Source organism: Populus nigra, chromosome 17 (genome assembly GCF_951802175.1).
Source record: "Populus nigra chromosome 17, ddPopNigr1.1, whole genome shotgun sequence".
In the NCBI taxonomy this organism is placed as follows: Eukaryota; Viridiplantae; Streptophyta; class Magnoliopsida; order Malpighiales; family Salicaceae; genus Populus; species Populus nigra.
In genome coordinates this window covers 1,301,235-1,315,429 of record NC_084868.1, presented here as the reverse complement: position 1 = coordinate 1,315,429, position 14,195 = coordinate 1,301,235, and the positions used below count along the sequence as shown (strand labels likewise).

The 14,195-nt window shown below is 31.3% G+C and overlaps 2 protein-coding genes across 4 annotated transcripts; both read right to left on the bottom strand.

Moving 5' to 3' along the window:
• Nucleotides 1-4,854: 4,854 nt before the first annotated feature.
• Nucleotides 4,855-5,822, bottom strand: LOC133677193 (uncharacterized). The gene has a single exon (XM_062099066.1). It carries the CDS (start codon nt 5,639-5,641, stop codon nt 5,129-5,131), a length of 513 nt encoding a protein of 170 aa, XP_061955050.1. The 5' UTR covers nt 5,642-5,822; the 3' UTR covers nt 4,855-5,128.
• A 1,808-nt stretch (nt 5,823-7,630) lies between these two features.
• LOC133676471 (putative pentatricopeptide repeat-containing protein At3g08820) lies at nt 7,631-11,542 on the bottom strand. Of its 3 annotated transcripts, none has more exons than XM_062098138.1 (3): nt 9,316-11,542; nt 8,274-8,370; nt 7,631-8,188 (listed from the first exon to the last, which is right to left on the bottom strand). In XM_062098138.1, exon 1 carries the CDS (start codon nt 11,501-11,503, stop codon nt 9,455-9,457), a length of 2,049 nt encoding a protein of 682 aa, XP_061954122.1. In that variant the 5' UTR covers nt 11,504-11,542; the 3' UTR covers nt 7,631-8,188; nt 8,274-8,370; nt 9,316-9,454. The 3 variants fall into 3 exon arrangements, with proteins under 3 accessions (XP_061954122.1, XP_061954121.1, XP_061954120.1); XM_062098137.1 differs by having other exon boundaries at nt 7,631-8,177; XM_062098136.1 differs by having other exon boundaries at nt 7,631-8,370.
• Nucleotides 11,543-14,195: the final 2,653 nt, after the last annotated feature.

The following is a 14,195-nucleotide window of genomic DNA, read 5'->3' as shown; positions in this document are numbered from 1 at the left end:
CCTTCTTCTTCTTCTTCTTCTTTTTTTCCTCCAAAAAAATAAATAGATAAAAGGCATTAAATTACATGGATATCACTATTACACTGGTGGTTATTGAGTTAATCAACGATTCACCAATTAATCCGATATTAAATTATGTTGATTTTTTAAAATTATTAAATTTATCCGATAAAAGGCATTAAAACATATCCGATTCTTTTTTATTTAAAATTATGTTAATTTTTTTTAATTTCTTGATTTTGATCATGTTATGAGCATAAGCCAACTAAATTATACATTAACTCATCGAATCATTAATATTTAGTTTGGTCAACAAAAAAATAATTCAAAATACAGTCCAACTCCTATTAAGCTCCAAATCACCTGTTAGTGAATCAACCCAAGTGTCAAAACTAGATTTAATAACCATGACAAATTATTCTAAACTTCAAACATGATAAGCTGTATTAATTATTTTTATAATTTTTTTATTAACATGAATATTCGTATCTTAATTAAAAATAACAAATTATTAATAAGATAAGCTGCATTAAAAATTAAAAAAATATCAAAGTTAAAAATTTATTTTGAAAAATAACGTAATTTAAAAACTTACGTATCTCAAAATTACATGTGTCACATGCAAAACAAAAATTCAACTCAACAAATAATATTCAATGAACTTAGTAGATAAGATAAGATTAACTCAACTGTGTACGGATAAAAACTCAATATAGTTCATAAGATAAGGATTTAACAACTTATATATAATTAAGTTTAATATCTTATAGATTATTAAATCAAGTTCTCAACCTATTTAACATAAATATTTTACAACAATAATCTAAAAGTTCAAATTTTAATTATAAATCAAGTGCTGCCCAACAACTTCTTACCCTCTTTTTTTTTAATTCAAGACTTATGAATATTTTTGGACTTCAAATGTTATAAAATAAAGGGTTTGAATTAAAAAAAAAAAAGAAAGGAAAAATAAAGGAGAGAGTAATTATTGCTTACTATCATAATTTTGAAACCCGATTTAGCCCGGCGGGTCGACCCAGGACCCCACCAACCCGGGACTAGAACAAAGTAGGTTTAAGAAAAAATAAAGAAAGAAGAAACCTGGGGGTGATTTGGTTGACACGATCGCAACCCGTTAACTTTTGTTTGTTTTTACTGAAACGATATCGTTTTGATTTTTTTTAAAAAAAAAAATTGATCCCGGTAACCCGATGATTCCGTCAAAACTCGGAACCTGAAACCCAAATCTTAGACTAAGCCGGCTATCGAGCCGGGTTTAAGATCTATGCTTACAATTGTGTTGACCCACAAAACGAGGCTTAGTTCAATAACAATATATTTATGCCGATTTTTGGGTTTTAATATTAGAAAAGGAGTTATCATTGCTTACAGTTGTGCAATCTCTTAAGCTTTGATAATAGGATGACATAATTTGTTTATCCAAAGTCCAAACCAGCTGGTTAGGATACGCATGCGACCCATTATCTTTTATTAATTTATTCTATGAGTATTAATGATCGTTGTCCTTATCCTAAACAGTAAAACTATGAAAATCAGTTGTATAATTATGAGAATTTTTTTTTCCCTCCAACCCACAGCTACATGTTGATTAGTCATGGTCTAATTGACCAAGTTTTGCATATATTGAAAAACAAAATTATTTATATAAAATTAGGTCTCGAAAGGATTTTTTAAAAAAAAAAACATAGAGAGAGAGAGAGCATGGTATAAAATTGGAAAAAAAATGAAAATAAAAAAAAATATAATTTTTTAGTAGTTTTGTTGATAGGTGAAATTGGCAAATGCATTTATAAGAAATTATTTTATTATAACCTATTTTTTAAATTCCAAAACTATATAATAGCATGATAATTATGCTATTTTTTTAACTAGTTACATGTATATTTTTTTTATTAACGTCGGTGTCCAGATCAACTTGCATGCACCTCGACTAATCTCACGAGTTCTGAAATTAACGACCATGTAAGTCTCCAGTGGCCATCATATTAGTAACCACAAGGCTCAAATCTGAAACCACCAGAAAAATAAATCTCTTAGTCTCAAACTTTTACTATTGAACCACCTACTAGATGATTTAGTTACATGTATGTTGACACTTGAGATGCAAGTTTTTTACTTTTCGTTCACAAGTTATTATTAAAGCTAATTTTTTAAAGTAATACTGAATGAATAACATCATTTATATTCTAATTTATAATTATATTTAAACAAATAAATAATTAAATTACAAATTTAGAGTTCTTTTATGTATACGTCTTTTTTATAAATTAAATTAGATTTTTAATTTCTTTATGCCACCTAAAAATCACCCCATTTTTAACCTCTTTAAATTTATCTATTAATATTAATTTCTGGCAATTCAGCAAATATCATCTTTAATAGTTTTCTCCAATATCTTATTTTAAATTTAGATTTTAATCACCATCTCTCAATCATTTTCATTTTGTTACGAGAGAAAGAGATACGATTTGTTTTACTCGCCATCTATTTATAGAATATATTATTTTCTTTATGTGAAAAAGATCTCCATTTATGTGATTATAAATTGACATTTGATTTAATTAATAAAATTTGCCTAGTTTTTGGCACGGTAACTAAATGTTAGTTAAACTTAATTTTAGAATATTTGTATTTTAAGAGTAGATTTACAAATTTAATTTTTTTATTTTTGTTGAGTTGTCCATAATAGCGTGGAGGTTAATTTGTTGGTTATTTAATTGATTTAGAAATAAAACCAACATGACATTTCATTAAAGTTTGCCTTTGGGTGGGAAAAAAATATGATTTGTTTCATGAATAATTAAATCATTTATTTATTTATTTTGTTCATTGAGCTTGCTTGAAAATGTGGGAGAAATTAATTTTTGTGAGAATATATTTATCTCCTTATAGTGTAAATTTAAATGAAAGTTTCATTGACTATGTTAATAATTATCATGATGATTGATTGTGAGGTCAAGAGAAAAGAATTTCCATGGGAAATTAAAGTTGGTAAAGAAAAGAAAAAAAAAAAAAGAGGGTCTCAATCCTGCTCCGTTTTGCACCCTATGACTTGCATATGGTTAGCTTGTAGATTCAACATAAAAGAGAGGTTTGAACTTGTAAACATAAGACTAAAATCAATTGAATTACAACTTTTCAATAATTTATATCATTATTACAACTTATAAATTAAAATAAAAACACTAAATATGGAACAAGACTCATCTGCATGAATTGCTATAATGTAATTATATTTTTACTCTCCCCGTTTAAAACCAAAAGAAATAAATTTCAATGGTAAAATAATCTTTTCACAAGACTTATTTGCACATTACCAAATTGAATGGGGTAAATCAATCTTTTTATATATTTGTTGTATAGTGGAGTTACTAACCTACCCTTGAAATAAATAAAAGAATGTAATTGGGTAAGGCATGTTTTCTTTTCTTTTCATCTTTTTTACACGGTATAATTACTTAATTATCCTTGCAATTTTATTTTCTTAAATTTATGTCTGAGAATGTTTTTTTCATTTCATTATGGTTTTTCTTTAATTATCAAATAGGATAAGGAACAATTAGATCTCTTAACATATATAAAATATAATTTAAAAAAACAAGTGTCTGGCGTATACAACAAGGAGGAGAAGATCATGTATTTTAGGTGACGAGTGCAAACTCATTCGGCAGTCAAACACCACCTTTTGGGGTAGCTTTAAAAGTGGCACACCAAGATCTTACTGGTGGCAGGGTGTATGTCAATGACGGACTAGTAATGTGGTTATAGTGAATGTTTTTCTTCTCCCTCCGCTTTTCTCTCTCTTCTCCTTAACAAAATACAAAATTTTCTTTTCATTTATTTCATGTATACAATTTGATTCGCATTATTTTTATTGTTATTTTTTTAATTTTTTATGAGTTAATTTTTTTCTTCAATTCAATCCCTTATAATTTGCTTTCATTTAATTTTTATATAAAATTTAGTCTTTATTCTTTTAATTACTATTTATTTTTTTTATCATTTTTCTAATTGACTTTAGTTTTTAATCTCATCTCTCAATATTTGATTTTGATTTTTTATATGAATTTTTTTTTATCATTTATCTAATTCACTTTGTTATTTCTTTAAGGTTTGTCTTCTACAGGATTAATCCCGAGCTCATGACCAGTATTCCAGGTTTCAACTTTTAACACAGGTTATTATTATTTTTTTATCTTTTTAAATTATTATTTTTTTCAATTTCATCAATTGTCATTTGGTTTTATTTAATTCTTATATCAAAATTGATCCTTATTCTTTTAATGGCTATTTATTTATTATTTTCATAATTGTTTATTTAAATTTCATTCATTAAAATTTCATTCTTGTTTTTTTTTTGGGTTATTCCAATCCAATGCACATAGTCACGAGGTTAACATGTTGACTTATATCTTTTTTTCATTGCTTTTATTTAAAAAATTTATTTCAATTTCGCACTTTAACAATGTGTTATTTGATAATTAAGTTTCATTGGTTTATTCAATTTGTTTTTGACAGGATTATCTCGGTATCACGACCAGATTTTAGATTTGATATATTAACATGGATCAGTTCAAATTATTATTTTTACCTTTTTTTTCTTTGCTAGTTTTTTGTTAGTTTTTTTTTTATATTATCAAAATTATACGAGTTAATTAAATTTAGTCAAGTCATTAATCCAAATCTCAATTTGTTTTACTGATATGAAAATGTTTGCATCCCTTTAATACTCTTCTTATGTGATAAAAAAAAATTAGACCAACATATGGCATAATGCAGGCCACATCTATTTAGGATAATGACCATTAATCATCTCACAATTGACGCCAGGAAAAAAAAAAAAAACTTTTACACAAAGGAGTGATAAATTAATTACAAATCAATTGAATTCTTTAATCCTACTTGTTAGTTAACCATATGCACACCTAACTTCTCATTGAGTAGCCCTATCATTACATCTCAATTTGATTTAGGTTTATCTTGATGTCTCTCTTTTTTTAAAAAAAAAAATCAAAGCCCAGAATGATAAGGTCATGAATTAACCTGGGTCATGCCCGGTTAAAAACAGTGATCTGGACAATTTAAGAGAGAAAAAATATTTCTCCGATCAAAAATCCTCCGATATGGGTTCCAACGCCGGAGTCCACTGCCTATAATTCACTAACCGGCAACCGTTAGAGCTCGTAAGATCATTTCCTTCCAAAACGTTAGCCTCGCCCTCTGATCCCTCCTCCAACTCCCTCATCTCCACAGCCATAGCAGGCAAAACCTGGGCACCATTTCTCTTCTTGCCCGACCTTTTCGCACAAGCAGCAATAGTAGACTCCATGATTGCCACCTCCGACGCAGAAATCTTACAGTTTACCTTACTTAAAGTAACTAACAAGTATACCTTTCCAGGCAAAAGCTCATCATCAGCTCGCATGGCTATGACACGACTCCTTTGCTTGAGCTCATGCAATGGACAAATTGCATGGCCAGGTTCTTCAAGCATAAGCTCTGCAGCTTTCACTGGGAGACTTACCTGCCTCAAGTTCCCCTGAGAATCCATAAGTTTTGCAGTCTTGGGTACTTTTCTTGAGCAGGTAAAAACAACACAACAAGAAGTGTAGTTTCCCATGTTTTTCTGTAGGTTTTCAAGTTTGAATTGAATATCAGCTTGCAGGATTGTCTTCAACACTACTGTTTCTTTGATCTGGTTGATGTTTTAGGACATTGGAGAACGGGGAGCGGAGGGTATATATATAGAGAGAAGAAGAGTGGAGGAGCGGGTGGGAGTAAAGTAGAAGAGTGGACGGTCAAAAGAGTGTAAAAGAAGAGTAATATGGTGTTTGTTGACGGGAGTTGTGACGTGAGAGAGCAGAGGTCGGTCAGCTGCGAGTAGGAACAAAAACACGCATTTGTTCTCTATTTTGGCCATTATCTAGAATGCTGATTTTTGTCTCTCTACTTTTGTTAGAGACTGGTGCGGAGAAGCCACAGGGCAGAGCTAGAATTATTTCCATACGGAAGAATGAAAATTCCTACTTGTACTTTCCTCTTTGTTTTTATATTTTAAAAATACTTTTAAAAAATTTTAATTCTTTTTATTTCTTTCTTTATTTTAAATTAATATTTTTAATATATTTCTAAATAAAAAATATTTAGAAAAACAACCATAAAATTCTTCTTCACATGAATTGTCAATAAAATTGTTGAAAATTAGATTGAAAGATGGCCATAAACTCGATGAATGGTAGGACCTGGTGGGAGGGTTGACTGAGCCAGAGTGTTAAAGTATTTCTATTTCACCTCGTCATTGGATACGTCATAAGTGGATGTCGATGAGAGGTGAAGGGCAATCAGCGGCCGGAAGGGAGAGTGTCTTTGTATTATTAGGCGAAGGAAGCATACTTTTAAGATACAACTTTGAGATAGATCCCACTCCAATATCATTAAAATATTATTATTTTAATATATTTTTAAAAAATATTTCAAAATAAAGAAATGCCGGTCAATTTTAATTGTTGCCCAACCAAGATCTAAAACTATTTAAATTAAAAATTTTGGTTGAGAAAAAATTTAAATCAATCCTCTCAGCCTCCCTAACCTGAATTAAGTTTTAAAATTATGTTATAATGAATAAAATCATGTAGCTAGACTAAAAATAAAGATTCTGAGCAGGGTGAGATTTGGCATAGTTAGATGAGGTCGCTACTAATGAATCATGCAGATGAACTGATAGATATATTTATAAACAAGTTGAATAGAATTAAGTTAAAGACGAGACTCAATCGCACCATACCAACAAAATAACATTAAAAAAGCCGTAGCTTTCGATCCTCCCTCGTTTCTTGCCCCTCTTCTTCAACTTCACGCTCAATCAAGAGAGCTTTGAATCAAACTTGAATTTTTCTAGGGGATTCATGAGACCTCGTTCTATGAAAGACATAGTTGGCTATAATCAAACAAGCTTCAAAACACCATCAAATTTGACCTTCAAGATATTGTTTGAGTCACTTTTGTTATTTTTTCTTGATTTTTCTCGATTTTATATGATTCTCTTTTTTTTGTGTGGTTTCTCTTCCTTTTGACTTCAGGGTTCTTATTTCTTACCATGTAAGGTTGATTTTCTATCCTATTTAAAGTTAAATAGATTGTAAAAATCAGACTTTCTGCAACTTTGTTTTTTGTGTGATAACCTATTTCGTCGAATTCTGTCTTTTTATGCTTGTTGCTATTCTTATTGTGCTTATGTCTGTATCATGAAGGGAAGGAACCAATGATGGGATTGTAGCAAATCAGCCACTGTGGCAAAGATTGACTCAGGGAACTATAGAATCTTCAGAACGTAAGTTTTGCAGAAAACTTGAAAGAGTAGCCATCTAATAGGAGGAAGCATGGACCCTGATAAAGTAACATCAAGACTCTTCATCTTTATCCTAATAGGAATGTAGCTAATGAGGTCCGTCCTTTTTCTGACTAATTTATTTAACGATTTTTGGTCCTATTAGAATTATGTTGGTTGTTTGTGTCAGCTGTAGCAGATATTTTTCTTCGTTTTTTAATCAATAAAATTTCTTCACTCATCAATGACAAAACCAGAGGAAAGAGATTCAAGTCTAAACTGTGGAGAGCAAAAGAATGCCAAGATTTGTAGTTATTAAGCTGTTCAAGGGAGAACATAGCATCTTTGAAGCATTTCACTGAAATGACCACCAACTTGAACAAGTTTTCCTCAACAATCACCCCACCCTGTCATCTTTGTCACTTCCAGCCAAGGGCTATTTCAAAATTGAAAATCATACTAGTGCTTGCCCACACATAAATAGAGAGACCAGGTGAACCGCATTGCTTTTTCCAAGATGGCAGCAATCTTCAGGTTGATTTTTGGGTCCTGAAAACTCCAAATGCTTGGCCTTGTTGCTGCTGCAGGCCTCAAGTAAACGAGCTATACGGATAAATAAGAAAAAAAGTCCCCAGAACAATAGATATGTAATGCCAAAATGAGAGATGACAGAAACGAATCAAGAAATGGAGTGGTAAATAAAGCACATAGAGGAAACGCAGGAGGAGATCCAATCTCAGTTGATATCTATTCTAGCAGTGAATTTCTTGCTGCTAAATTTGGTCCGGTCTGGGGTCGAACTCATTCAGGATTCAATTACCTTTCTCACCTGCAAAAGGGCTAAAAATGTTGCAAAGAAAGGATTTTGCAGCCTAAGACATCAGAAAAATCAGCCGAAGAACAGGACCCTGCAAAACACCATTACCTGGCTTTCAATCGTGTGTGGCATCAAACTGGGGATTTTGAAACAAAAATCCAAACCAATTGCATGTAATTGGCATGATTGCCTTGCTGCTTTGGTCCTGCCATAAAAAAATGTCAAAAACTGTTGAGCTACTCATCAAGACACAGTTTCACTATCATCACCGATTAACTGCTTATAAACCTCTAACATTGTGCAACAAATTAAGCAGCACAGAGGTAACAAACTTGATATAAGAACATATTTCCCAGATGTAAAATGACAGAAAATGCAGCAAAAATAATTCACTCTATTGGCATAATATTGCGGACATGGTTCATAACTTTTCATCTCTAGTTTATGAGGTAATGCATGTACCAGTAAATGCTCTGGTACAGGCATTACCTCATAAAATGCAACTCGTTAGCAAGCTTCAGTGAGGTTCTCTTTCGAAGAAGAATGCCACGTACCAAGAGGACGTCCCAGAAATGAAAAGAAGTTCTTGCTTGCATCCTTTTTTCACCATTAAAAACTCTTAAAACTTCAAAAGTGCCATTATTTAATAAAAACAACCCACCATTCACCATCTTTCTGTTATTATTATTTTTATTTCGTTGTTTTAAGGTTTTTTTTTTCATTACTACATTCCTATTCACTATTAGGCATTTCTTATTTTTATTAGCAAAATCCGAGGATAGCAAAATCTGAGAATATTCCCCTGATATTTTCATATATCTATATGATTTCAAGTTTTTATTCTTAATTTTTTGAACTCAATAATTTTAAATTTAATTGTTTACTATTATAAATAAAGTTCTATGCTCTTAATTCATATGAATTTATGATATTTTTTACATTTGCATGCATGCATACAAAAAGCTTTAAAAGTGGCCTAACTTGCCACCAGGAGGATTCCTTGCAGGCCAAAGCTAAAACATTTGAGAGATAGACAGCAGCCAGACTGGTGTTTTGCTCAAATAAAATCCTTGGATGAATCCTACATTGGTGAGATTCATAAAACTCTCTTTTTATATGATACACTCAAGAATTTTGATCCTATACATACCTTTGCTTTTCGGAAGTTTCTTCTCCCTCTGAGCTTCTACTGATTTCTATTCCAGCAGATGTCGTTTCATCTCTAAAGAATGGTGGATCAGTATAACACGTCAAACATGTCCCAGTGAAACCATTACCTCAAACAGTTTTCACCAATAATCTTTACACGAACACAAACCATCAGTAAAGCAATGGAATCGATTGTTATCTCTCACAATTATCTCTCTACCTGCAATTCTAGAAATGTGCTTTATTGCCTCATGACAATCACCACAAACACGAAGGTTTTTCACAACAAGAATTTTGTCATTTGGAGCTGTGCTTATCAAACCAAAGGCAACAGCCAGCTTCTCGCTGTGACAACCAATGAAATGCTCCTTCTCTTCTTCTTCTATGTCAAACAGCACATGATCTGTCGTGGGAACATAACCTGCTGCTTTTAAGTCCTTGGCCAATTCACCAAGTTTTGCATATATCTTCTCTGATAAAGGATGGGACGTATCCCCCACAAGGAATTGATGAACAACTCCATCCACTTCAATCCAACTATACCCTGGTATTTTCTTAACCCCCCTCTCACTCATGATTGACCTAATCTTTGCTGCTTCTTCCCATTTGTGACTTGCTGCATATATATTTGACAAAAGAACATAATTACCTGAGTGCCACGGTTCTAATGCTATGAGTTTTTTCAGCACGACTTCCACCAATTGGGTGTCTCTATGCAGCCTGCATCCACCCAGCAATGCTCCCCAAACAATAGCATTGGCTTCCATTGGCATACTTTTGATAAGCTGATGAGCTTCATCTAAGCAACCTGCACGACCAAGAAGATCCACCATGCATCCATAGTGTTCAATTTCTGGAGTCAAGGTAAAAACACACTCCATACTATTGAAATATCGACGACCCTCTTCAACTAGACCAGCATGAGTACAGGCACAAAGTAAGCCAACAAAAGTGTTCTTGTCTGGCTTGATCCCAGACTTCTCCATTTGGCCAAAAAGCCCTAATGCATCTTTCACATGTCCGCTCATGGCAAGACCTGATATAGCTGCATTCCAAACTACTCTATCTTTCTTCCTCATCCCCCTAAAAACTTCCCAGGCTCTATCCATTCTCCCACATTTTGCATACATGTCAATCAATGCCGTACCCAAGACAGAATTATCCAAGAACTCATTTCCATTGATCAAATTGCTAGCCCAGTCCCCTAATTCTAGCGCCCCTAACCTCGCACAAGAACAAAGAACTCCCACCATAGCATAACAATCAGGTTTCAAACCCTCATTCAACATTTTAAAAAAGAAGTCTAAAGCTTCTTTAGGCAACCCATTAGAAGCATAACCCTGAATCATAGAACTCCAAGAAACAATATTCTTCTCCAGCATCCCATCAAAGACGCTACGCGCTCTCTCCATGTTTCCACATTTGCCATAAAAATCCACCAAAGCAGTAGCCACAAACACATTCCTTACCATGCCATTCTCCGTTATATACTCATCAATCCACTCCCCACTTCTCAAATCCCCAGTTCGCTTGCAAGCAGACAAAACTTCAACAAGACTAAAACTATCCGGCCTCAAACCCATCTCCAACAACCTACGAAACATATCAATCGCCTCCCTACATTTCCCAACACCAACATACCCACTTATTGTCGCCGTCCACGACACAAAATTCTTGTCAGGAATATCATCAAACACCTTAAATGCATTATCTATAAACCCACATTTCGTATACAAATTAATCAAACTTATCTTAACGAACGCATCCGCTTCACAACCTGCTTTCACCACATGGCTATGCATCTTGACACCCAACTCAGAATCCAAAACCCTCGCGCACGCTTTCAAGACAAAAGGGAAAGTAAAACTATCAGGAGAAAGCCCTTCTTTCCTCATAGAGTGGTAAATCTCAATGGATTCTTGAAAACAATCGTTCAAAACTAAGCCACGAATCATTGTATTGAAAAGGAAAATGTTGGGTTCTTTCGTTTGATCTAATATGCGAAAGGAATAGTTCGTGTTTCCAAAGTTGAAGCTGAAACGTAAGACCTTGTTAAGGAGGTAAGTGTCTTCATCGAGGCCGAGACGGAGAAGGGCTGCGTGGATGTGTTTTAGGTGTTTGAGACAGCTGAAGCCTTGAATGAGGCGGTTCTTGATGCCTGCTGATTTTGTGACGATTAAGGAAGACATACTTAGTTGTTATACACATGAATGAATTAGTTAATAAACCATGTGTTGGTAATCAATAAAGCAGGTGTTATTTAGTTAGACTGTATTTATTTTTCCAGTTAAACAGTGTTTTTGAAAAAAAACATATTTTTTAATATTTTAGATATAATATCAAAAATAAATTTTAAAAATAAATTAAATTAAATTTTTTTAATATATTTTCAAATAAAAAATATTTCAAAAAACAATATATACCACACAATCTTAAACATTACCTTAATAGGTAAATAAAATTTTATTAAATAGTCACACAAAAGAGAAATTTTTGTACAAAAAAAACCTTAAAAGTTAAGGAATGCATATTCTCTACTTTCTCCATTCTTCTCTTTTTAAAAATTTATTTTAAAATAATATTTTTAGATATAATATCAAAAATAAAATTTAAAAAAAAATAAATTAAATTATTTTAATATATTTTCAAATAAAAATATTTTAGAAAATAACATATAGCACACAATCTTAAACATTACCTTAGTAGGTAAATAAAATTTTATTAAGTAGTTAGACAAGAGAGAAACTTTTGTATAAAAGAAAACCTTAAAAGTTAAGGAATGCATATTCTCTTCTTTCTCCATTCTTCTCTTTTCAAGAATTTATTTTAAAATAATATTTTCTGATATTTTTAGATATATTATCAAAAATAAATTTTAAAAATAAATAAATTATTTTAATATATTTTTAAATAAAAAATATTTTAAAAAACAACATATATCACACAATCTTAAACATTACCTTATTAGGTATATAAGATTTTATTAAGTAGTTAGACAAGAGAGAAACTCTTGTACAAAAGAAAAGCTTAAAAGTTAAGGAATGCATATTCTCTTCTTTCTCCATTCTTCTCTTTTCCTTCTAGTTCTTCTTCTTCTTATTCTCTTTTATTTCTATTCTACTTTCTATACTTCTTAAAGTTTCTTTGTTATTAAAGAGATATCCTTAATAATTGGTACCAGAGTCGTTTTTTAAAGGTAAAGAAAGGTAGCTTATGTTTAAGAAACAATTAATAATAGTGGAAAACAACATGGTGAAGGTTTTGGAGGAACACAACAAGAGATTTGAAGAACAAATGTGAAATATTCACCAATAACTTCAAGAAATCAATGTTGTGATTCAGAAGAAAAAAAAAAGAAGAAGAAAAAGAAGAAAAAGCTAAAAAACATCATTTTTTGTGATTCCTTCATCCATAAAAGCAACCCAAGCACAAGAGAAAATGAATGAAACTTTCAAAGTTATCCATGTTTGTTACTTGGGTCATGAAGTTTCTAAAATTGACTTGATTCAATTGTTCAAGTCATTCAAGATTATAACAAAGCTTGTTATGCTTCATAATGAAAAATAAGCTTTACTTCAAATACAAGATGTTATTTCAGTTATCAATGCTCTCCAATATTATACAAGTATTCATTCAATCATAAAGGAGAGGAATGTTTATGTTCAATTCTCATTACATTAAGAACTTATTACGATGGATCAAAACACTTTTAAAATGGTAAAATGTTCTTCTTTAACTAAATCCAAGATTAGTTTTTGAGAGAAACAAGAAGTAGGTTTTGAAGAAAACAAAGTAAAGTTTGATTCTTTGAATAAAACAATATTGCTTATTATAAAATAATTTTTGGATCTTCTAAAAATGGAGCGTTTGATTAAAAGATTAAGAATTATAGGGTGAAAGTGCAAGGAAGTTGGGAATTATATGGATGATGGATTAAAAAAGGAAGAGGAAAGTGTCATTGAGAAAATTGACGAGGAAAAAGAAACTAAATCCAAGAAGAAGAAGCTTAAGGAGGGTTCTTATAGGTGGTGGTTCCTTAACAAGCAAAACATATTTGGTTGTGTAAGTCTAAGAAGATCATTAAGGAGAAGTATGCTTTTTCTACAAAAAATTGATCAATGTTTGAAATGATTATTTAGTTAAACACTTTTCTCTTAAGCATCTACTAGAGTTTAAGGTTATTCTCTTTGTGAGAAAGAGAGTTTCATTTTATTTGTTTGACACTAGTAAAAAGATGAACAACATCAAAGTTATTAGGAAGAACCCAATTATTAATTTCAAAAAAATTGCACAAGATCCTTAAGGACAAGAATCTTGGGAATTGGCAAGAAGGAGGTATAGACGTGAGTTAGTTAATAAAGCTTGTGTTGTTAATTAATAAAGTATGTGTTGCTATTAGTTAGTTGGTTAGGAGTTAGATAGGATTTTGTTAGGTATTTAGATGTGAAGGAAACTTTTATATAAAACAAAAAGTTATAGAGAAGCTAAAGAAATAGGCAATAAGAATTACAATAATGCAAATTATCTTTTCTTTTTTCTTTTTTCTTTTTCTTCTTTTTTCTATCATTCTTAAAGTGTATATGTAGCTAAGGAGAGATCCTTTACATTAGTTTAATAAAACTTAGAAGAATTTCATCCTAATTATCCATTAATTAAGTTAAAAGGAGTTAATTAAGAATGCTTAAAAGAGAATTAAGTGGAAGATTTTCTAATTAAGAATGCTTATAATTTTCTTTTAAGATAAAGAAATTGCTTATTAAAGGGTTCAAGAGAGAATTGAAAGAGAATATAAAAGTCACAAAATAAAAAGATGCCCCAAAATAAGAACACGTGTTGATGAATTAGTTTAATTTATGAGCTTTCTGAGTGTTATTTTTTTAC

Coding starts and splice junctions, on each gene's coding strand:
- LOC133677193 (XM_062099066.1), bottom strand. CDS start 5,641: ATGGGAAACTACACTTCTTGTTGTGTTGTTTTTACCTGCTCAAGAAAA.
- LOC133676471 (XM_062098136.1), bottom strand. CDS start 11,503: ATGTCTTCCTTAATCGTCACAAAATCAGCAGGCATCAAGAACCGCCTC.